At 42.7% G+C, this 25,737-nt stretch overlaps 1 protein-coding gene and 1 long non-coding RNA gene across 2 annotated transcripts in view; one reads left to right on the top strand and one right to left on the bottom strand.

Annotated features, from left to right (window-relative positions):
• The window catches only part of DIAPH1 (diaphanous related formin 1), a 158,373-nt gene extending 156,675 nt beyond the window's left edge, over positions 1-1,698 (bottom strand). Inside the window, 1 exon segment of the mRNA XM_087930558.1 lies at positions 1,326-1,698. Coding sequence (XP_087786684.1) covers positions 1,326-1,469 — 144 coding nt within the window. The 5' untranslated portion in view covers positions 1,470-1,698.
• On the top strand, positions 1,125-25,259 carry LOC148126271 (uncharacterized). The gene is made up of 2 exons (XR_015743035.1): positions 1,125-1,227; positions 24,810-25,259. It is a non-coding gene; the product is annotated as an uncharacterized LOC148126271 (long non-coding RNA).
• Positions 25,260-25,737: the final 478 nt, after the last annotated feature.

Raw genomic sequence — 25,737 nt, 5'->3', positions numbered from 1 at the left:
ATTAAAATGGTTAACTCAAATGGTTACATTTGAACAATATAATTCAGCTGCAAAAGATTGCAACCAAAATGATCAGAGGACTCCAAACGTCCCTTCAAAAAAAGGCAAGGAAACAGGATCTGAGGTGCAAGAAAACAGCAACTGAGGAGACATGAATGAGTTATATTAAACTATTCATGACATTAAAAAGTGAACATGGTGAATTCCCCTGCCACCCAGAAAGGCAACCTGTCATACCAGTTAGAGTTGGACTAGAAACTGGGAGATTATGAGTTGTAGATTCTATGAGGTGCAGAAGGAAGCTGGGTGGTTTTAATTCAATTGCTATCTCTCGCTCAACCCATCTCACAGGATTGTAATTGGAAGGGAGCATTATAGACACAACCCTGAGTTGCACAAAATAAAGGCAGAATACAAATTTAATAAACAATAAACACTAAGACAAGTTGATCAGTGAAGCTAATTAGAAAACATGGAACAGATAGTTGTGAAATTCATTTCCTCAAGATATATGATGATCCTTAACTTGGACAGCTTTTAAAAAGGATTGCATGATTCAACAAGGCCAACTTTATTAAAGAGGAATCAAAGAGTTATTTTCAGGCTGAAGATAATTTGCTTCCAAATATATGTTGCAAGGGAAAGGTATTTTTCAGCATCTTTCTTGGAGGAACTAGAGGCATCTGGCTGGCTCCTATTGGAAACCAAATGCTGAATTAAACTGGATCTTGCCTGACTAAACTCTTATATTCTAATCTGCCCTGATCCCTTCAAAAGTACTCTAAGAACAGCTTCAGAGCACTCTGGAAGGAGAATTTACTGCTGGCTAAAAATGCGAATAAAGGTCACAACCTGTTATGTATGTTTACTTTTGCAATGGATCTTAATCCAGGCATGATATACCTGAGTTTAAAACAAAATTGAACGGTGCAAATTACAAATGTTACACGCCATAAAAAAAATCAAGTGAAGATTCGGCTTAAAGTTAATCAAGAAACAGCCCAAGAACCCTACAAACGCGGAGAACTTTCCAAGAGTTGGTGAGGCAAGGCGTGAACCGAGGCCTGAATCATATCCAGGCAGCCAGAATTCAGACTCCGCTATTGGACGGACCCATGAGGAAAGGAAACTTCCTGCTTCGCTCCGTCAAGAAACTGATGGGACAATGTCTGCACCCGTATGCAAGGCCAAGCTTCCAATCTACCAGCGCAGGGAACCAAAGAAAAGGTAGGTAGGACAGCTCCGCCTAAGGACTACCCAAATCCCTCTGCAAGGGGGATGCCTCTGCAAGGCAGGTGGCCTCCCTCTCTCTCTAGACTACTTACGAATTTCCGCGGTTTCCCGCCGCCGCCGCTTCCACCTGGCTCTCCTGCTACCGCAGCCACCGAAGGCTCGTCAGCATTCTTGCCTTTCTTCTTTTCTCGACCGGCTCCGCGCACGGACCCGGACGCGTTCCCGCCGCTCTCCATTGCACTGGATTGGCAAGGCCCGCGCCCGTAGATGACCCGACTTCAAACTTCAGCGAGTAGAACCAGCAGCGCAGTAGTGGCCAAAACTGAAAGTGCCTTGCTACTTCGGAGACCTGGCGCTCGCAGTAGGACTCCTCACCAACGGTTAACTCCACTATGAACCGCTGAGCCGGCCTGGCACAGCTTACTGCTTCCTTGTAGTTCGGAATCTACACCACGCCCACTGTGTCGTCATCGCGTTCTATAAAATAGGCTCCTCAAAAACGGGAAAGCGGGAAGCCGCCTATCTTTGGTTGAACAGGTACTGTTGTTATAGAGATAGATCTAGTAGAAAGACTGGGGACGAAACTTCCAAGTTCCCTTTGTTTTTTCCTTTCCGGGATCGAAAATGAAGCGACCTAATCAACACAACTATTGAAAGCCAAAAAACAAACAAACCCCTCATTCATTTTTTCCCTTTCGTTTGAAAAAGGTATGTTTAAATGCAGTTTTTAAACCGTTGTAAATATTTTTTGCTCCGTTTCCAGCAAAATTTCTCAAAGAAATAGCCTTGCTTTCAAAAGTCTTGGATTAATTGACTTGTGTTACCAATATTACTCAAGGCTCAAATTATGTTTCATGACATAGACGTTTTAAAAATGGACAAGGACCTACTCTTTCTGCTAGTTTTGCTATGCTGAAATCCAGGATTTTTAAATTGTTTTTACACTAGCAGAAGTCATTTACACAAGGGGTCTCCAACCTTGGCTACTTTAAGACTTCAACTCCCAGAGTTCCTGAGGAACTCTGGGAGTTGAAGTCCACAAGTCTTAAAGTTGCCAAAGCTGGAGACCCCTGATTTACACCACAAGTACTCATAATGAAGCCAGTGTTCAACAACATGACTGAACATTATAGTTCCATAACATTATAGCTTTTTTCTCTCCATTGCCAAAAGCCTAAAACATTTTTATACAGGTAATCCCCAGGTTAAGAACGTATTCAAACTTATGCAATAAGTCGATATCTTTTTCTCTGTGACAGGCCCAGGGGTGGGATGGAAATACACTGCTCAAAAAAATAAAGGGAACACTTAAACAACACAATGTAACCCCAAGTCAATCACACTTCTGTGAAATCAAACTGTCCATTTAGGTAGCAACACTTATTGACTATCAATTTCACATGCTTGTTGTGCAAATGGAATAGACAAGAGGTGGAAAGCATAGGCAGTTAGCAAGACATCCCCAATAAAGGAGTGGTTCTGCAGGTGGTGACCACAGACCACTTCTCAGTTCCTATGCTTTCTGGCTGATGGTTTGGTCACTTTTGAACGCTAGTGGTGCTTTCACTCTAGTGGTAGCATGAGATGGAGTCTACAACCCACACAAGTGGCTCAGGTAGTGCAGCTCATCCAGGATGGCACATCAATGTGAGCTGTGGCAAGAAGGTTTGCTGTGTCTGTAAGCGTAGTGTCCAGAGCATGGAGGCACTACCAAGAGACAGGCCAGTACATCAGGAGACGTTGAGGAGGCTGTAGAAGGGCAACAACCCGGCATCAGGACCTCTACCTCTGCCTTTGTGCAAGGAGGGACAGGAGGAGCACTGCCAAAGCCCTGCAAAATGACCGCCAGCAGGCCACAAATGTGCATGTGGCTGCTCAAACAGTCAGAAACAGACTCCATGAGGGTGGTATGAGGGCCCAACGTCCACAGGTGGGAGTTGTGCTTACAGCCCAACACCGTGCAGGATGTTTGGCATTTTCCAGCGAACACCAGGATTGACAAATTTGACACTGGTGCCCTGTGCTCTTCACAGATGAAAGCAGGTTCACACTGAGCACATGTGACAGAGGTGACAGGGTCTGGAGACGCCATGGAGAACGTTCTGTTGCCTGCAACATCCTCCAGCGTGACCGGTTTGGCAGTGGATCAGTAATGGTGTGGGGTGGCATTTTGGGGGGTGGGGCGGGGGTGGCGCACAGCCCTCCATGCGCTCGCCAGAGGTAGCCTGACTGCCATTAGGTACTGAGATGAGATCCTCAGAACCCTTGTGAGACCATATGCTGGTGCAGTTGGCCCTGGGTTCCTCCTAATGCAAGACAATGCTAGACCTCATGTGGCTGGAGTGTGTCAGCAGTTCCTGCAAGACAAAGGCATTGATGCTATGGACTGGCCCGCCTGTTCCCCAGACCTGAATCCAATTGAGCAAATCTAGGACATCATGTCTCACTCCATCCACCAACAGACTGCCCAGGAGTTGGGGGATGCTTTAGTCCAGGTGTGGGAGGAGATCCCTCAGGAGACCATCCACCACCTCATCAGGAGCATGCCCAGGCATTGTAGGGAGGTCATACAGGCACATGGAGGCCACACACACTACTGACCCTCATTTTTACTTGTTTTAAGGACATTACATCAAAGTTGGATCAGCCTGTAGTGTTTTTTTCCACTTTAATTTTGAGTGTAACTCCAAATCCAGACCTCCATGGGTTGCTAAATTTGATTTCCATTGATAATTTTTGTGTGATTTTGTTGTCAGCACATTCAACTATGTAATGAACAAAGTATTTAATCAGAATATTTCATTCATTCAGATCTAGGATGTCTTATTTTTGTGTTCCCTTTATTTTTTTGAGCAGTGTATTTTTGCTACCGGTTCTGTGGGCATGGCTAGGTGAGCATGACCATGTGACTGGGTGGACATGGCTTTTATTTTTTTGCAGCACACCCCATCCCATGCTGTTTTTTTGTTTTTTGTTTTGTCTCCTGGGCCTCAGGGAAGCCTTCTGGGAGGCCATTTTTGCTCCCAGGAGGCTTCCTTGAAGCCCAAGAGGCCAAAAACAGAGCACGGGGTGCGTGCACCACCACCATCCCGTGCTACATTTTTTTGCCTCCTGGGCCCCAGGGAAACTTCTGGGCAAAGCTGTAAGAGAGGGGGATTCCGGCACAGCTGATCATCAGAACAGCTGATCGTCAGGGGGGAAGAAATATCAGTGGGTAGATATTTATAAGTCTGGGGTTTGGTAATTGAGATGCTCCAGGAGGTTGTACAATGTAGTGAGCCTTGTGTCTTTTGCTATTCTAGTGGTGATGGGTAAATCCTATTATGTCCTAAAAGTAATGTCCTGTCCTTAGAATTTGGATGGGGGAATGTACAATTTTAAGAGTCTTTTTCTAGAATTTTTTTAAAATCCCATTAGCTCCAGCTTTCTGTGGGAGCTTGTGATTAAGGGGTTTTGTTTATAAATAGAATGGATACATAATCTCCATTCCAAAAGACTAGTCTCTCCTTCTTGAGGCTGTTTTCCTATGGCCGGAAGACGGGGGCTGTTTTCTGCCTTCAATAACATGTTTCTCCATTTTTCCTTCAGGGAAATATAATATTCTGCCTCTTTTAATATTCTCCAAATATTTCATTATCTAGAGTGGGGGCTTCCCACATCCGGGTACCAACATACAGTACTTTTTTTTTTGACAAAGGTGTTTTTGTTTAAATTTTTAAAATATTTTTTAAATGTCCAATTTCAGTAATCCTGTGCTACAGTTTGTTGAAGCGTTGTATTTATCTGAAAATTGATTTTTAAAAGTCCTGGAATTTTCATTGAACATCCCCCTCGCTGTCTTACTGCTTCACCCAGGAGGTTTCCTCGAGGCCCAGGAAGCAAAAAGGGGCATGTGGGAGTAGGGGTGGGGTGCTGTGCACCTCCAAGCTCCTCTTTTTGCCTTCCTGGGCCCCAGGGAAGCCTTCTGGGAGCAAAAACGCCCCCCCCAGGAAGCTTGACTGAGGCCTAGGAGGCAAAAAAATGGGTTGCTGCAAAAAAGAAGCCACGCCCACCTAGCCACGTCTACAGAACCGGTTGTTAAAAAATTTGAATCCCACCCTGGATTTAAAGCATCTGACAGAAATTGTAGCACAGCATGAAACCTCTGACTTTTTAGATACTATTGAATTTCAACTTCCATCAGTCCTTCCCATTGGTCATTCTGGAGCGAGTAGGGGAAAGGATTGACATTTGAAAAACCCATCAAAATCTGCTTCCCGGGGAAAAAGTGTTCCCTTGATTGCAAATGGGTATTTTTGGCCCGTCAACTTTTTCACATATAAAATGAAAAGTCTAATGATAATTGAACTAAAGAAGATTAATGTCTCATTATATTAATATAATCTTAACTCTAAAATAACTTGGCACATTTGGAGATTTTCTTTATTGCAAACCTCAGGTGCTAATGCACCTGAAAATGAAACTGGTTTAAAAATCCCTTTCTGCATTTCAATCCCTTGCATTTATTATAAGATATCAATTTTGCTTTCTGTTAGTGCAAAGAAGTATTAAAACTATAGTGGTGTAAAACTCCACAACCAACATCCAAATTGCCAACTGGCACACTGTGCCCCAAACTAAATGTTCTATCTCTCCCTCCACACTTTTCTGAATCCCAGGATTCCCATCCAGTATTGCAACTCCAAAATGGTAGGAATTCTACCTTGCCAATTTCCTCTGAAAAATCAAACAAGGATATTAAATTAAATTTTCTGATTGGCTTAATGCTGTTTGGATTATAAAAATCTCTTTCCCCAAAGGAACATTTTCATCACCACCACCCCCAATTAATGACATGAAGATATCATCATATTACCCCTTTCAGTCTCTAAGCTTTTCCAAATGATACAAAATGAAATGTGAACTTAGTAGAATTGATTGCATTTTCTACATGAACCTGAAATGCAGCTGGTTCATCTAATTTTTTTTTTGACTAAGTGCAGTGCTAATTCTTTATTTTTCCACATCAATAAAAATCAAATAAATTTACTTCAAAGTGTATTTATCTGAAAAGAAACTATAGGGAACTGGGATCCCCTTGATAGGATAGACTTAGATTTGCTAAGAATATGCAGTGTAGCAGATAAGTATTTTTCTCTTTATCTTCCTTTATTGGAAGAGGTGTTTCTTAAATTCAAACTGCTTCTTTCAGAACGTATGGTATAAGTGCTCTTCAGTACAATTTGAGCAATCTAATCTCTTTTAGCATCCGCTTTTCTATTATATAATGACATTAGCTCATGCCTTCTTTGGTCACAAAGCAGCATCTAAAAAGTGAGTCTATATCATACTAGTAATATCCAAAAAATCTAGAAATAAAGCTTATGCACTTCATAACTGATTACTGTATTGATCTTTCTGGAAGTTTTAATAAAATATCCTGTGACATGGCATATAATTATGCTCAGACTGATCTTCTGTTTAGATTTAAATAGTATCTCCCAATCTTGGTAATAACTAATAGACATAGAGTAAATGAAAAAGTGTTTGTACATTAAATCTCTTATATCTAGGGAACATAAACTTTTTTTGTTTGGGCTACATTGCAAACTTCAGAATATAGGTAGTCCTTGACTTACAACCATTCATTGTGACCATTCAAAATTATAACAAAACTGAAAAAGTGACATGGCCATTTTTCACATTTATGACTACTACATCACCTCCATAGTCACATGTTCAAAACTCGGAAGCCTAGAAACTGGCATTTATGATGGTTGCACTGTCCCAGGGTCATATGATCAACATTTGCAACCTTCTGACAAGCAAAATCAGTGAAGAAACAAGATTCACTTAGCAACCATGTTACTAACTTAACAACTTCACTAAACATCTGCCTTAATGAGCAACGGAAGTTTTGGGCTCAGTTGTGGTTGTAAGTTAGGGACTATCTATAAAAACATCAAAGTTGTCACTTTGAAAGATCATATATACTACTGTTTTTCTAATGTGAATCTACCTTCTTTTGTGTTTCTTTGTAATAAATGTTTCTGAAAAGTGGTTTTGAGAGCTAGCTTGATATAGTGATTAAGATACTAAGCTAAAAACCAGTAGATCATATCCCAAAGGTGCTTTTTCAGGCAGTAACTAGACTTTCTTGTTTTTTCTTTTGAAGACATTTCACTTCTCATCCAAGAAGCTTCTTCAGCTCTGACAAGATAGTGGGAAATGGATCGATTTATATTCCTTGCAGCTGATAATTTACATCCTTTTAGAGGGTCATTGAAGAGCTTGGAGGTTTATCTGTGTCCTCAGGGTCGTCTGAGTATTGCTCCTGATCCCTGTAGTCTGCAACTTTTCCTCTGGAAATCCAGAGGATTTCCTACTCATACACCATTCAAAGAGTGTTCATCCCAGCTGTCTGCAAGGAATATAAAGCCTTCCAGTCTCCATTATCCTGTCAGAGCTGAAGAAGCTTCTTGGATGAGAAGCGAAATGTCTTCAAAAGAAAAAACAAGAAAGTCTATTGGCCTCCTGAAAAAGCATGGACAACTATGACATGGATGACTGAGAATCTCTATAGACAGTAGACAATAGAATATAGTTCCACTCAGTGGTGGGATTCAAAATGTTTTACTACCAGTTCTGTGTGCGTGGCTTGGTGGATGTGGCTTGGTGGGCCCATTCCCTCCCCAACCCACTAACCTGCTTTCCAGCTCCATTCTCCTGTGCAGGGCAACCAAAGAAGACCCAGCCGATCAGCTGAGACTCGGGGGGCAGAGAATAGATGGGGGCAGGGGCAGTCAGAGGTGGTATTTGCCGGTTCTCTGAACTACTCAAAATTTCCGCTACTGGTTCTCCAGAACTGGTCAGAACCTGCTGAATACCACCTCTGGTTCCACTTAACACATATCTTTGTGGACCAGTCAATTTCTCTCTATCATAGGAAGAAGGCAAACCACTTCCAAGGTTCTGCTAACAAAATTTACAGGGGTCCAGGCAGTTGCCAGGAGTCAGTCGCCAGGAGTCAACACTGACTCAACAGTATATTTTAAAAGTTATTTTAAGCTCACAATAGAGAACAGTGACATCTATTTATTTCTTTATTGCATTAGTATATTGCTGTATATTGCCAAATCATCTCCAGTATAGGCTCTTGACAGTTTATAATAAAATGTACCCCATATAGAAAGTGATATTGTAACCTAACAAACCTTAGAGGTTGATTTAAATTTACATGGTTGAAAGTAAAATCAGAAGTCTTTTTTTTAATTTCTTTTCTTTCTGTACCTTTGGCTTTACTTTCTTTACATTTTTTCTAGCTTAATTGTTAGTTTTCAATAATATTAAAATGAAAAAACTCACTTCCTTCTAGTTATCTACAGTTATCTAAAAATAAAATAAAATGTCCAAGTTAAGAATAAAAAAATAATAATATAGGTAAGAAAGCAAAATACATACCACAAAGAGAATCAGTTTGGTGTCCTGTAGTGATAAAGGTCCTGGCCTAGAAACTAGGTGGCTATGATGTCTATTCTGTTCAGAATGGTTGCTGAACAAAAGGTTGTTAACCAAGCACAACCTGTAATAATAATTTAATCATAAATAATCATAGGAAATTCTGTATTATTTATTTATATCTCCAAGAAAGTTATTAAAATATTTAACATAAAGATACCGTTTACCCTCAGTACATGTTAGTCTGTGTGCAGCCTGACATGCAGTTAAACTCATCTATCTATCCAATAAAACAGACCATGTGTGTAGATCTGAATGCTTTATTAAAAACAGGATATGGTAAAACTGGGGAAACAGGAATGCATATAATGAGAACCAAATACAGGATAGGTAGTATTGAGTTACTTCTGAATATAACAATTAATAAATACAAGTAATTTAAATCTCACTAGCGATGCTCTATGCGTAGGATCTGGGTTTGTCCTTGGATGACCATGTGCCACAGGTTAAGATGGATTCTTCTTTGTTCTGCCCTCTCCAAATGCTAAAGGAAATGGAGTCTGGTTTCCCAGCATGCACTTGTTTTGACAGTGTGGGCTGATGGGTAAAGAGGTTGGGTTAGCTTCAAACAACATAATTGGTAATTGTCTCTCCAGCCACTAGATGGGGCTAGACAGCAAAAACATTATATAAAAGTTATATGCTGGGGCATGACAAATACAATGTATGGGGGGGAAAATCCATTGCACAACTAATGTTAACATCAAAGTAATGCACAAACACATTAGAAATCCTTTTGGTTGTAAATGCAAATTCGTGTTATATGAATAACCTTTTGTTTTTGCATTTTGTCCCACTCTTAAATCAAAATGTTTCTTAGAGCAGCTCATAAGGATCTGCAATATGACCATCTTATTCTTAAGTTAAGCAATGGAATACAAAGAGATGATAATAAAAAACAAAAACACTCAGGGATTCATTTGTGCATTCTTCAAAAATAATAGTAAAAAGTACTTTCGGATCTCATGAGGGGCACAACATCTCCTTGCTATTCATTTAAGTCATGCTTCTTTTTTCATAATATCTGTAAAAATCTGGAAAATATGTGACTGCTTTAAATGTAAAATTAATTGAATTATTAGAGTTGTACTTTTTTGAAGCTTGCAGGAAACCTGAAAAACAGGGTGCTTTAAGGAATGGCAGAAAAATGCTATGCTCATGCAAGTTCCAAAGTACTTCTGAATGATTTTGTCAGGCTACAGAACTTTTCCCATTCAATCAACAAGAATGAACTTCTGAAAACCAAACGTATCAAAAGGAATCCTTTATTGAGATGAGACAATTAATGTAGGGATTAAAAGCAGCATCTAACGTGCCTCAGGCATGCAGGGATAGATAAGGGAGTTTAAGACCCCTCCCCTTCTCCTGATGTGTATTTAGTAAAACAAAGAGCCAACATGTTTATTCCCCCCCTCTTCTGAGACCGATCTTTTTTGAGGTTCCCAGGAGACATCTCCCAGCAGGAATTGTTATGGTCTCTTCATCCTGTGGCCGTCTCTTTCAAAGATGACTGGGTTCCAGGCATCTGGTCTCTGTCCCTCCACAGTATATCATGGGTTATCCAAATTCAATATAAGATTTAATATATCCAGGTTTCCATCAAAAAGGATTTTTTTTATACCAACTTCACCCTTGCCTTCTTCTTCCATGAAGTATGGCAGATACACAGATCTGACATCCTGCCCTCCTTAAAAAGCAGGTAGATCTACCTGGAAAACAAAAATCATGCATTACACTTTGCAATTTAAGATGGTTTATCAGGGTATTTCAGGTGGAACTTCCGTAGTAATGTGGACACTTTTACGTGTTGTTTGGCTACCCACTCATTTTCTGAGGAAGGAAGGTGTTTCCAAGCTACTAAGTACTGTGTGGATCCATGGTGTGTGTATGAATCAAGGATACCTTTAATTTCAAAATGTTGTTCCCCATGTACCATAATGGGAGTTGGGGGTGTGGGAAGGGGGAGGTCTGAGGTTTGAAATGATCTCTGGTTTGAGCAAGCTACAATGAAATACTGGATGAACCTGCCTAAGTGTTTTGGGAAGTAGAAGCTCTACTGTAACGGGGTTAATAATTCTGGAGATGGGGAATGACCCAATGAATTTTGGCCCCAGTTTCTTAGGGGGTTATAATGATTTTAAGAAATTTGTGGACAAATATACATGGTCCCCAATCTTGAAAGGTTTAGGATCACAGTGTTTTTTGTCTGCTTGAACTTTAAAAGCTGCTCTAGCTTCCTGTAAAGCTAATCTTACCACTGGCCACATGGCTTGCAAGTTATTAATCGACTCTTTAAGGGAGGGGATTTCAGGTTCCTTGGTGGGTAGTTCTGGCATGGGGTTGAATTCTTGGCCTGTGGCTACCTGGAATGGGGTGAAACCTGTGCTACTGTGGACCGAGTTGTTGTATGCTACCTCTGCAAAAGGAAGAAGGTCAGTCCAATTGTCCTGTTGGTAATTAACAAAGCATCTTCAATATTGTTCTAATACGCTGTTAACTCTCTTTGTCAAGCCATCCGTCTGGGGGTGATTGGATGACGATAACCTCTGGGTGGAGCCTAATAGGTTTTAAAAACGCTCGCCAAAATGTGGATGTGAATTGAACACCCTATCTGAGATAATCCATTGGGGAGCTCCGTGAAGGCAATAAATGTGCTTTAAAAACATCTTTGCCAAGGCCTTGGCAGTTGGGATCTTTTGGCATGGAATAAAGTGAACCTGTTTGGAAAAAAGATCAGTTACAACCCAAATAACAGTATTCCCAGCACTTTTCGGGAGCTCCACTATAAAGTCCATAGAAATTTCTTTCCAGGGTGCAGAATGGTCTGCTACTGTCTGTAAAAGTCCAGGAGATTTCCCTTGTCTTCTCTTTGCAGTAGCACAAGTGGGGCAGCTCGCAACATAGTTTTCAATGTCCTTTTTGAGAGATGGCCACCAAAATTGTCTTTTGATGAGGTGCAGGGTTTTTACAAACCAAAGCGTCCCACTATTTTGGAGTCATGGCAGCATTTTATGAGGTACATCCTCTGGCTTGCTGGGACATAAAGTTTGTGTTCTACCCAGGCCAGGCCATCTTTGAGTAAACAAGCATTTTTGTTAGCCTGAAACCAGTCGTCCTTAAGTAGCGCCTCCTTAAATATTGAAGTTGTTGTGTTTTCAGTCAGTGATTTTTCCTTCTCTTGTGCCCGCGTGATTACTTTGGTTGCAAGTTGGGTCGGTTGGATCATGGGTTTTATAACTTCAATCTTTTTGATGTTGTATTGGAGCTTTCTGGACAGGGCATCTGCCAAAAAATTTTTCCTCCCTGGAAAATATTTGAGAGAGAAATTAAACCATTTAAAATATTGGGCCCACCTTGCTTGTTTTTCGGAGAGTTTCCATAGTGTTTTCAGGGCTTCTAGATTTTTATGATCAGTCCAGACTTTAAAGAGGATTAGGCTCCCTTCCAGGAACTGTCTCCATGTGAGGAGTGCCCATCTTACAGTGTATGCCTCTTTCTCCCATTTCCCATTTCTCCATTGCAGCACAGCTTTTCTGCCCACAAAAGCCTTGTCTTTGACAGCCGACGTCGAAAGATAGAGAAAGAGCTGCTGGGAAGAAGCCAGTCAGCCCAGCATTGGGAATACCCTTCCTCCCCACCTGCCAGCTCCAAATTGCATCAGTAAAAGGGGTGGGTGGCTAAGTGAGGAGCAGGAAGTCCTGCCATGCCCAGTGAGGGACAGCAAGAGGATCCCCATCTTGCTACATGAGCCCCAGTGGCAGCCTGACTGCTTCCATTCCCCACTCTCTCTGGTGCTAGAAGCCAAGTGTCGACCCTGAAGGACCACACATCTTGACCAGGGAAAAGCAATAGACACAATTTACATGGACTTCTGTAAAGCCTTTGATTCAGAGGTGCACAACAAACTACTGCTGAAACTAAGTTCTTACGGCATCTCCAGATTGCTGCATAAGTGGCTAGCTGTGTCCCTGTCAAACAGGCAACAAATCGTTAAAATAGGGAGGGCCCTATCAATTCCAGCACCAGTTAGCAGCAGTGTCCCCCAAGGCAGCGTTTTAAAGCCCACACCTTTTCTACTTTACATCAATGACCTATGCGATCATATTAGAGGCAGCTGCCTCCTCTTCACTGATGACGTAAAATTATTTAACAACTGACAATGCTGCTGCCCTACAAAGCCTGTAATGTGGTCAAAGCCTGTGGTCAATGCCTGTAATGCTCTACCCAACTCCGTAGTTATAACCTCAAACCCTCACAGCTTCAACCTCAAGCTGTCTACCATGGACCTCACCCCATTCCTAAGAGGTCCATAAAGGGGGCGTGCATAAGTGCACCAGCGTGCCTAACCATCTGTCAGATCCATGTATCTGTCATTTCTTGAATGGAAGAAGAAAAGCGGGGGGAGGGGGGGATTGATAAAGAAACCCTTCTTGTGTAACCTGAATATATTTAATCTTATATCGAATTTGTATAACCTACACATGATACAATGGAGGGATGAAACCCAGATGGCTGGAACCTATCACCTCTGTGAGAGACAGCCAGGAGATGAAGAGTCCATAAAAATTCCACAGTGAGGTGTGTCCTGGGAAACTCTGGAAAAGATCATTCTAAAAAGAGGGTGGGAGGAATTAACATGTTGGCTCTTTGTTTTACTAAACACACATCAAGATAAGGGAGGGGTTTTAAGCTCCCTTATCTATCTCTGTATGCCTGAGAGACCTTAGACGTTGCTTTTAACCCCTACATGAATTGTCTCATCTCAATAAAGGATTCCTTTTGATACATTTTGATACATTTTCAGAAATTCATTCTAGTTGATTGAATGGGAAAAGTTCTGTAGCCTGACACCATCCCTGTCTTACTGTCCCCATTTATCTATATTTACTTCCTTGTTCATGCTTGTTCATACTTATACCTGCTATCTTGTAAATGTTTAACAAATAAATAAATAAAAATAAAGGTGACCTATATGTAGCCATATTTTATTTTAGCTTTTGTCTATCTTTTTCCTTAGCTTCTTTAGGCTTTCTACAAAATAATTTAACTGTCAGCTGGTGCTCCATTCAAAATCCAAGAAAGAAATACTTCGACCCTTTAATCAGGGAAAAGATATCTTTTACTAGAAATCAAGTAGTAGCAACAAAAGAATTCTGAATCTGAGAAAATGGGTGCATAAATCACATATACAAAGTAATGGCAATGTTCCCACCCCCAATAGTTCAATTGGCTCATCCAATTAAAAGTTGTGTATATCATCATGTGGGCATCTCCAGGTGGTGATGAGGCTTCTGTCCGTTGACCTTGACATAGTTTGATAAAGGGTTGCAGCTGCGCATAGCATAGGATAGAAACCTAAGCAAGAATGTACCCCCCACCCAGTTTATACAGTTCTGGTTTGTAACAGCTCCAGCTCACTTCCCATAACCATTCCCCCCTCCTCCCCACATTACTTATGACAGCCGAAAGATGCAAAGCAAAGGGAGAAAAATTTGAAGGCTTACATTAACACTATTTCAGGTTCGCCTGAAAGCTGGTGAGAGTGGGGTTATAGAGATAAAGGCGAGGAGTGTTTGGGAGGGGCAAGGGGTGGGGGTAGCCAGTAGTGGGATCAGCAGGTTATCCGAACTGCACACAAAGTTAACAACCAGTTTGGCCGAACTGGGTCAGACCAGCTGAATCCCACCTCTGGAACAAAGGGATGAGAGATACGTTCAAAACTGGTTTTAGCTAGAATTTGTTGGTAACTCAAGACAAACCCTAGAAACTAATAATTATTAGAGATATTGTAAATAAGGGGCAAGGAAAATGTATTCATTTTAGGCATCACAGATAGATTGTGATGGCCTGAGTACTCAGCCAATGAGGAAAAGGTAAGAGGTGAACTGGCGCTGGTGATAAGGAATATAAAGAAAGTATACTGTTGGCTTAAGATGTGCCCACTGTACCTGCGTGTACATGATACATCCTCTTTGCAAAGTAGTAAATAAAATTAGCATTGTTTTCTTTTATAAGTTTTGGTTTGCAATCATTTCAAATTAGATAAATGAATCCCACAAAATGGACCTTGGAAGTCTTCTATCAACCCCCTGCTCAAGCAGAAAATCCTATATCGTGCCACATAAATGACTGTCCAATCTCGTCTTAAAAACTTTCAGTGACAGAACCTCACAACTTCTGGAGGCAAGCCATTTCACTAATTAATTGTTCTCTGACAGGAAATTTCTTAATTCTAGGTTGAAACTCTCCTTTTTAAGCTTTTTTATTTTAAAATAAACTTTATTAAAGATTAAAAAGAAACATATATACAGTATAAGATATGTTTAGTTACAAACGAAACCAATATACAAATACAAATATTGACGTAAAACATATATATTTCTTATCAGCTATATAATAGCTTATAAGCTATTTCTTATCTTTTTTAAGCTTCTATCTGTTACTTCTTGTCTTGCCCCCAGGTGTTTTGGAGAATAGAATGACAGGGTTCCAGAAAAATCCAACTCCAATTAAAAACTCTGAGACAGGCATTTTCTCAAAGTTTCTTTTTATTAGAGTAGTTATATTGGCACATCTGGGAAAACCCGAATCAGAAAGTTCCAGATTTTCCTCCAATAAGTAAAAATTACAAATCCACCCCCTGCCCCCATCATTCCATCACATGCCCCAATCACCATCCGTTCCAACTTGAGATATCCCTTCAACCACTCCTCAACCAGGTGCAGGAATAACATGACCTTGACTTTAAAGAAGAATGCTATTATGTCTAACCATATATGCTCCATGAAATCCCCCCTCCCAACTTCCCAAGTTCAAGAATGTGGCAGCGTGGAAGCTTCTGGTGCTAATGTGGCTTCCAAAGCTGACATAGGTCTTCTCTATGACAGCCCCTCAAATATTGGAGAACTGCTATCATGTCACCCCAGTCCTTTTATTTTTTAGTTTAGACATTCCCAGTTCCCTAACCATTCATCACTTTAGCCTCAGTTCCCTAATCATTCTTGTTATTCTGCTCTACATTCTTTCTAGATTAATTCATACAGCAGATGACCGTCTCCCCCAAAGTACTTATGACCTGATTTTAAACTTTGGACAGCCATTTCTACAACCCTGAGGTCATGAGATTGCATTTTGGGCACTTGACAATCAACTCATATTTATGGCCATTTGCAGTGTACTGCAGTCATGTGACTGTGGTTTTTGGCATTTTTTTCTAATTTCTGTCATTTACTTCTGGTTTCTGGCAAAAAATGCCACAGGATAAAATGGATGAACTTAATTCATTTTAATTAATTGGTTTTGTGCAGACCTCAGTGTGCATATGTATTACTTCTCCTGCGGGAGCTGCATTGATTGCCGAGCTTCCAGGTGCAATTCCAGGTGCTGGTTGTCACCTTTAAAACCTTTCATGGCTTGGGATCAGGTTAACTGAGGGACTGTCTCTTCCCAATCCACTAGAGAGGGGAGGCAAGGAATGTTGCAGGTCCCATTTCCTTGGGCAGAGGTCCTCAACTTTTTAAATGGGGGCCAATTCATGGTCCCTCAGACCAGCGGTCACCAACCGGTGGACCATGAGAAAATTTTGGTGGGCCGCAGAGAAATCTCACTCCCAAAGCACCCCCACAAAGCAATTAATCCAGGCTGTGCAGAAACACAAGGCTACGCGGCCCACATGGCCTGCGGGAACCCTCCCCGCCCACTCACTCCTTACCTGGTAAACTTCCTTTTTCCGACCATCATCTGCTCTGCTGTACCAGGAGATTTAGATTAGCTAGGAAGCAGGAAATGGCTGGATTTCTTGCTTTCTAGTTAGTCTTTAGATTTTTCGCTCAGCACAGCTGAACCTCCCTTAGGACTGAAGGTTTGCTTGCAAGCAAATTCAGTGCAGACTAACAGCAAGCAAATTTGAGAGACTGAGCTAGCCGATGGCAGGTAGATAGATCATTGAATGATTCTGTGAGCAACTCAATCTGCCTGCTTTGCCTGATTTTGGGTAAAAGTTGCTCTTTTTTTAAATAAAAAATTCAATATTTGCATGCATGGTGTGTTGTGAGTTAATTTTGTGAGTTTGTTTGCAAGCAAATTTTATGTGACAGACTGAGCTAGCCAATGGCAGATAGATAGATCTCTGAATGAATCTGTGATTCTGTGAGCAACTCAATCTGCCTACTTTGCCTGATTTGGGGTAAAAGTTGCTTTTTTATATATAAAAAAAATCAATATTTATATCAATATTTATAATATTTACATACAAGCCATACCCAGCCAGCCACATGACCACCAAGCCACACCCACAAATTAGGCCATGCCCACAGAACCGATTAGTGGTCCCTGGGATCTAAACTTATGAGTTTGGTGGTCCCTGAGGTCCAAAAGGTTGGCAACACCTGCCTCAGACTATTGGGGGGCTGGACTGGCTGGGTGGGCATGGCTAGGTAGTCTTGTGACTGGGTGGACATGACTAATTTAGAAGTCCATTAAACAATACATACAAATTAAACTTTAACTTGTTTTGCTCCTGGGGGGTGTTCTATTTGCTTTTGTTTGCACATTGCTCTTTTGGTTGACTTTTCTTTTTACTATATCATTTTTTAAGTGGTTTAGGAGTCTAGTGGTACACTTCAGGAAACTCAGTTTTGCAGCAATTTTTCTCAGCCCCATGGAGCTTACAATCAACAAGTATCTCTCTCTTTCCCTCACCCCTCTCGTACTGTCTATCTCTCTCTCCCTCTCCATCTCTCTCTCTAACTCTCTGTGTGTCCCCTGGGGGTGGGAAGGAACCCCTGGAATGGTGCTGGGAATCTGATGTCCGGAGGCCAATGAGCAGCACGTTGAAGACCAGCTGGCCGGCAGGGAGGCGTGTCAATGCTGTGGTCTCTCCAAAAGTAACATATCTCTTTTCTCTTGAAACTTGAAGCCAGCGGGTGGGCAAGTGAGCAGCCCTCCTCCTCCAATCCAGTCCTCCTGCAGCATTCTGGCCATGTGGAGGCCTCTTGGGGCCTCTGCTTAGCCCATTTTTGGCCTCCCTGCCCTCCAGTAGCCTTACCTTTCAGTTCCAGGCTGGTGGCAGACAGGTGGGTGGGGCAGCCTTGTGGTCCCGCGCGGGCTGAATTAATGGTTTTGGCAGGCCATACCTGGCCCGTGGGCCATAGTTTGAAGACCCCTGCCCTAGGGAGATATACCAGGTAGGACCGAGAAGAAGGGCCTGGGGAACTCAGAGTGGGACAGAGCCCATTAAATGGCTGTATGATGTGTTATTGCCGGGGTAGAGAGGGGTGGGGTGGGGCTATTATTAATTTATTTGATTATTTTCTTAGTTTTATTTTTTATATATGATGTTTTTATATTCGTGTAAGCTTCCTTGAGTCGCCTTGTGTGAATAGGTGGCAATATAAATTTTCTAAAATAAATAAATGATAAATGACAGCTATATTCACTTAACTACTGCAGTGTTTGAGGATTGTACAAAAATGTTGTAAAATTGGACACAGTCACATGGTGATCCATTTAATAACTTCACCTGCCTGCTGACCTGGCCTGAAGCCAGCACCATACCCGGGTCTGTAGCAAAGTTGCTTGGCGGGGGTAGGGAGCTATCCATGCTTTGCCATGATCGGCCATTAGGACCAGCCTGGTGGCGAGGTGAGTCTGCTCACTGGCCACTCCTAACAGCAAGTCCTCCCCACCCTTCCCCCCATTTCACATGTTTTAAATGTGCCTAAATTTCGGGGGTGGGGCTTAATTTCACCTCATGCCTATAAAACAGTGCTGGGCCTTCCTATGGGGGAGGCGTATTGTTGGAGAAACACGGTAGAAGGTGTTGCAGGGCTTCAACAACTGATCAACTTCAGCCTCTTCAGCACCAGTGATTGGGGCATAGATTTGGACTACTGTGAATGGTTTGCCTTGGATTCAAACTGAGATTATTCTGTCATTTTGGGAATTGCATTCCAGTACTGCTTTTCCTACTCTTTTATTGAATATGAAGGCTATTCCATTTCTTCTGAGGGATTATTGCCTACAGTAGTATACCTGATGGTCATCTGAATTAAATTCACCCATTCCTGTCTATTTTAGTTAGCTGATTCCTAAGATGTCAATGTTCAGTCTTGTCATCTCTTGTTTGACCACATCCAGCTTGCCTTGATTCATGGATCTTATATTTCAAGTTCCTATGGAATATAGATCTTTACAGAATCGGACATTCCTTTCACCACCAGATACATCCACAGCTGAGGGTCCTTTTGGCTTTGATCCAGTCATTTCATTCTTTCTGGTTTAGTTTAGTTCAGTTTAGTTTAGTTTAGTGTCATTGCATCTTATACATCGAAATCAAACACCATCTTCAGCGCACATCATGATCATGAAAATAAACACAAACACATATCCTTCACACTCCACACATTGAACTGAAAACACCCAACACCACACCAACACTGTTGTACTATACAGTAGAATTCAAAAGAACTATTGCCCTGGGATAGAAGCTGTTTTTCAGCCTATTTGTCCTTGTTTTTATTATTCTGTACCATCTAGTTCAAAAAAAAAGGATGCCCAGGATGAGATGGATCTTTGAGAATGTTTTGAACTTTCTTAAGACAGTGGGAGCTATAAGGCTCTTACAAAGAGGGCAACCAATGATCTTCTGGGCAATGACTTTGGAGTGCTTTCCTATCTGCCACTATGCAATTGGCAAACCATACAGAGGTGCAGTAAGTTAAGATACTCTGTATTGTGCAGTGGTAGAAGGTCACCAGCAGTTTTTCATTCAGTTGTTGTTTTCTGAGAAGTCTCAGGTAGTGTCAGCCTTCAAGATCTTTTCTACTGCTTTGCATCTTTTGACTGCCATAAGTAATGGGGGGAGGGGATATGTCTGGGAAGAGAGCTGGAGGTGTTACATTCCTGTGTTGTGTAAATGAGAAGTGGGGGGGGAGTATAAATTCTTGCTCTTAAGTTTCTATTCCTCAGCTAGTTTTGTTTTCTCTGCGCAGCTGCAAATCTTTATCAAAATATGTCAAGGTCAATGGACAGAGGCTTCACCACCACCTGAGGATGCTCACACGATCCTATTCACAACTTTTAATTGGAAGACTCATTTGGACTATGAGAGGTGGGAACGTTTCCAACAGTTTGTATATGTGATCTGCGCGCCTAATTTCTTAGATTCAGAATTCTATTTGATGCTACCACTTCACTTTCAGTAAAAGATTTCTTTGCTCTAATCTAAAGAGTCTATGTTTTTCTTTCTTGAATTTTGAATGGAGCACCACCTGACATTATTCTGAATCTCACCACCAGCCCACCCGGAGAAAATATCCAGTTTTCTTCCGAGAGGGTTTGATATCATGTCATCTTCAGCTAGTGATTAGGAGGATCTGGAAGCTGTGGGGGGGGGGCAGTCGATACTAATGCCGGAGATGCCAGCAGCTGAATTGCTAGCTGACCTTACGTTGGAAGAGGTTCCAGCTGAGAAGCCCAGATGGTCATTGGGTGTTGGCTGGAGGGATCCAGAAGAGCCCCCCACCTCCTGGAATTACCATTTCCCGACGGCGTGGGAGAGAGGAGCCACCATGGCAAGAGAGGGAGAAGAGAGAATTATTACTGGATCAAGCCAGGCAGCTCCTAAATGAAGCCTTCGGACAGCCCCACGCCACTCCAAGGTATGAAGGGGAAGGGGGAGAAAGTTTAGCCAGAGACAGCCAAGCTGCCCCCACCCCCATAATTCAGCCTACGCCAGCGTAGCACCCAGCTGCAGCCCTGGGGGCCCCAGCAGTGGGTGTGATCCCTAGAAGACGCAGAGTCCTCAAGCTGCCTCCATTAGAAGTGAAATTTGGGGGAAATCCCAAAGACTTGGGTTTCTTCCTAGCACAAGTCTGGAGCTAGGAAGGAGGAATATGGGGAAGAGTTCACCTCTGAAGCAGCCAAAGTGAGATGTGTTACCAGGGCCCTGGAGGGAATAGTGGCAGAGTGGATGGTGACTTTGCATAATGATAACGCCCCCCAACTGCGGAATTACAATGTATTCATGACGGCATTGCGGGCAAGATTTGAGGATCCACTGGCGGAGAGAAAGGCCAGGATCAGGATGAAAACCATAAATCAAGGGAGGAGGTCAGTGGCCGACTACACCCAAGAGTTTAGACAGCTGGCATGCCATATCCGAGGCTGGTCCCAGGGAGCCCTGATAGAAGCCTACAAAGATGGTCTAAATGAAGACGTATACTAGATGTGTATCTCCAGAAGGGATCCTAATGATTTGCAACTGTGGTACTTGCTGGCAGAAGAAGTGGAGATAGATTTGACCGAAGCAGACACGGGGGGGCTCTGGATGGAGCAAGCCGTCCCCCCCACGCTTCCAAGATGCCCCTAAACCTCCAAAGGGAGGAGAAATGGCAAGACCCAGATCCACCGCCTGTTTTCGATTTGGGAAGGAGGGCCACCGAATTGCAGACTGCAGGGTCAAGTTGGATCCCAAGGGGGCGCAGAGAGGAGGGAGGAAACCTGAAACCCCCCCAGCCAAGCCTCACGAAACCGCGCTAAAGACGGGGGAGGTTGTAGAGGTTGCCCCTCCAGCAGGAGAAGAGCTGGACCTCCGACCTTCCTTGAAGATAGTGAATCCGACTCAGAGGACGACTTCCTGGTAAGTCCAAATAAGGGCCCCATGACCATTCCAGTAAAATTAAGGGTACCCACTTCAGGGACCGAAGGGGAGATGTTAGCCTTGCTAGACTCTGGGTGCACGAGATGTGTAATCAACATGAAAGTGGTCGAGGAGATGGGCATCAGACTGAGAACTTTAGAAACACCCATAGCCTTTTGCCAATTAGATGGATCTGTGGCGGGGGGTTGCCCTGCACACTTCATAACGGAACCCCTAGAGATGACCATGGGGGAGCATAAAGAGACTTTATGTTTTATTGTGGCCCCTGGAATGGAGCAACCATTAATACTAGGATTGCCCTGGCTCCGCAAGTGGAATCCTCATGTGAACTGGAGGAAGGGGTCGTTACGCATAGGCCGATCGGCGACCGGAAGGGGAGGAGCCATCCCAACAGGGTTTCAGAATCCGGTTGAGCCAGCCTCCACAGGTACCGAAAACTTGGAGGGGGGGGGAAAGATTCAGAGAGAATATTGGGACTTAAAAGAAGTGTTCAGCAAAAAGGCTTCAGATGAGCTTCCCCCTCATCGATCAACAGATTGTAGTATTGAAATTCTGCCGGGGGTGACGCTCCCAAAACCAAAACTATATTCGATGACACCATGGGAATTGGAAGAGCTGAGATCGTTTATCAATAAAAATTTGAACCGTGGTTTCATCCAACCCGCTAGACCTCGGGTAGCGGCCCCAGTGTTGTTCTGTGAAAAGAAAGATGGTTCCAAATGTTTGGTAGTTGACTATAGAAACCTGAACGCAATTTCTGTGGAAAACGTGTACCCCCTCCCCCTAATGAAGGATATGTTAGCCCACCTGGCTAAAGGGAAAATTTTCACGAAATTGGACTTGAGAGAAGCATATTACTGAATCTGAATTAAAGAAGGGGATGAGTGGAAAACCGCTTTTAACTACCCGATGGGTTTTTTCTAGTTCAGTGTTCTCCCCTTTGGCCTACAGGGGGCTCCAGCCGTATTCATGCAGATGATCAATCAAGTGCTACACGAACATTTATACAAGGGGTTTTTGGTTTACCTTGATGACATCCTTATTTACACAGAAACTCGGGATGAACATGTGAGACTGGTGCGTTCAGTCCTACAGAAACTGCGAGCCGCCAAATTATATGCTAAACTGTCCAAATGTGAGTTCCATCAAGAGAAAATCGACTACTTGGGGTATCGCATCTTACACGAAGGCATTGAAATGGATCCAGGAAAGGTACGGGCTGTGTTGGAGTGGGCCCCACCGTGCACCCGAAAGCAACTTCAAAGCTTCTTAGGATTTGCCAACTTTTACCGGCAATTCATCCCGTCTTTTGCTAAGATAGCAATGCCTATCACCAATCTCTTAAAAACTCAGGGGGAGGCGAAACCAAAGCCTAGCAAACCGCTGGAGTGGTCCATGGAATGCCAAGCTGCTTTTGAAAAGCTGAAACGACTGTTCGCTGCAGAACCAGTGCTTAAGCACCCAGACATGGATACCCCTTTCATAATCCAAGCCGATGCAAGTGATGTGGCCGTTGGAGCGGTATTACTTCAAATCAATGAGAAAGGAACTTTACAACCCTGTGCCTACACCTCCCGCAAACTGACTGAAACTGAAAGGAGGTGGGCCGTCTGGGAGAAGGAAGCATTTGCAGTTTGCTGGGCCCTATTGACGTGGAGACACGCTCCTTGGAAGGAGCAAAATACCCATTTGAGGTATGGACTGACCATAAGAATTTGGAGGCCTTAAAAACGCCTCGTAAATTCTCTCCTAAGCAAGTTAGGTGGGCCCAGTATTTTAAGCGGTTCAACTTTTCACTGAAGTACATCCCGGGAGGAAGGAATTTTATGGTGGATGCTTTGTCTAGACTGCTTCAATATAACAGTGTCCGTCAGGAAGTGATACAACCGATTGTTTCAACCAAACAATTAGCCACCCTGGTGGTTACTCGAGCCCAGAAGAAGAAACAAGATGTGGATTTATCAAATGATTTGACGGTGCAATTGAAGGAGGCCCTAAAATTGGATGAATGGTTCCTGACTCATTCAAATAACTGTACAATTAGAGATGGGTTGGCCTGGATGGGGGCAAAGTTGTATGTACCAGAAACCTTGAGGAGCCAAATATTGCAACAGGCCCAGGACTCTAAAGCGGCTGGTCACTTTGGATTCGTGAAGACCTTACACCTTGTTAAGCGACAATTCTGGTGGCCTTCGTTGAAAAAGGACATTGAGACTTATGTGGCTAGTTGCTCAGTTTGCACATCAGCAAAAAGGCCTTCTGGTGAGCCAGCAGGTCTGTTTCAAAATGTGGCCAGGCCAACAGCTCTGTGGAAGGAAATCTCTATGGACTTTATAGTAGAGTTACCTGAGAGCACTGGACACACGGTTATTTGGGTAGTAACCGATTTGTTCTCCAAACAAGTGCATTTCATACCTTGCTCTAAGATTCCCTCAGCAAAATCATTGGCTAAACTATTCATGCTACATATCTATAGACTGCATGGCATTCCTGAATGTATAATTTCTGACCGAGGGGTTCAATTCACCTCGAACTTTTGGAGGGAATTCCTGAAGTTAATAGGCTCCACCCAGGGCTTAAGCTCTGCCCACCATCCCCAAACTAATGGGGCCTGTGAGCGGACTAACGCAGTGTTAGAACAATACCTCAGATGTTACATAAATTATCAACAGGATAATTGGGCTGACTTACTGCCATTTGCCGAGGTGGCATACAACAATTCTGTCCATAGTAGTACTGGGTTCACCCCCTTTAAAGTGGCATCGGGGTAAGACTTTTTACCCATACCTGAGCTTCCTCATGAAAGACCTAACATCCAGTCGCTAGATGAATGGATATCTCAACTCCAACTTAACTGGCCAGTTGCCCGTAAAGCATTAGATGATGCACATCAATCTCATAAGTTTGCAGACAAAAAGAGAACTCCACAGAAGACCTATCAAGTGGGTGACAAAGTTTTCCTGTCCACCAAATATTTACAAACCACTCAAAAGTCGAAGAAACTTGGTCCTAAGTATGTAGATCCTTTCACGATTGAACAGATCATAAATCATGTGACAGTCCAATTGACACTACTAAAAACTCTTTGACGAATTCACCCAGTTTTCCATGTTAGCTTGTTGAAACCTGAACACACTTCTGGTTTGAGACCAACTCAGGCTGATCCTCCTATACCGTTGCTGATTGAGGGTGAACAACAATTTGAAGTTAAAGAGTTTTTGGACTCTCGTAAATGGAGGGGTCGTCTCCAATACCTCGTTGCTTGGAAACATTTCCCATCTTCCCAAACTGAGTGGGTTAATGAGAAGGATGTTAGAGCCCCTAAACTGATCAAAGACTTTCGCACAAAGTATCCTGATAAACCCTAGAAATATATATGACTATTAACCAGTGTCTTTTATGTTGTTCTCTCTTACAGGACTAACGTCTTTTTTCTAGGAGGGCCGAATGTCAGCCTTCAAGATCTTTCTACTGCTTTGCATCTTTTGGCTGCCATAAGTAACGGGGGGAGGGGATATGTCTGGGAAGAGAGCTGGAGGTGTTACATTCCTGTATTGTGTAAATGAGAAGTGGGGGGGAGTATAAATTCTTGCTCTTAAGTTTCTATTCCTCGGCTAGTTTTCTTTTCTCTGCACAGCTGCAAATCTTTATCAAAATATGTCAAGGTCAACGGACAGAGGCTTCATCACCACCTGAAGATGCTCACATGATCCTATTCACAACTTTTAATTGGAAGACTCATTTGGACTATGAGGGGTGGGAACGTTTCCAACAGTTTGTATATGTGATCTGCACACCTAATTTCTTAGATTCAGAATTCTATTTGATGCTACCACTTCACTTTCAGTAAAAGATTTCTTTGCTCTAATCTAAAGAGTCTAAGTTTTTCTTTCTTGAATTTTGAATGGAGCACCACCTGACAGGTAGTATAATCTCTGCTGGGCCCTTTTGACCAATCCTGCAATGTGAGCACCCCAGATCAGGTCTTCTTTTGTGGTAACACCCAGAAATTTAAAACTGGCCACTTGCTCTACTTGGTCTCCATTGATAAGCAAGGGCTGGATGTCTGATCTGTTCCTTCTATAGTCCACTATAAGCTCCTTGGTCTTATTGGTGTTGAGGACCAAGTTATTGTCTCCACACCATGAAAACCCACTGGTCTCATCTCAGTAGGCAGACTCACCACCCCTGGAGATGAGTCCCACCGTTTTTGTATCATCTGCAAATTTAGTAATAGTATTACTAGCATGAGCGGGAATGCAGTCATGCACATAAAGAGTACAGAGTAAGGGAGTCAACATGCAACCCTGTGATGTACCAGTGTTAAGAACAAGGGTTGAAGAGGT

Source organism: Pseudonaja textilis, chromosome 3 (assembly GCF_049901715.1).
Source record: "Pseudonaja textilis isolate UNSWEBS1 chromosome 3, rPseTex1.2, whole genome shotgun sequence".
Lineage (NCBI taxonomy): Eukaryota > Metazoa > Chordata > Lepidosauria > Squamata > Elapidae > Pseudonaja > Pseudonaja textilis.
The sequence above is the reverse complement of the archived record's forward strand: the minus strand, read 5'-3'. Positions and strand labels throughout refer to the sequence as shown.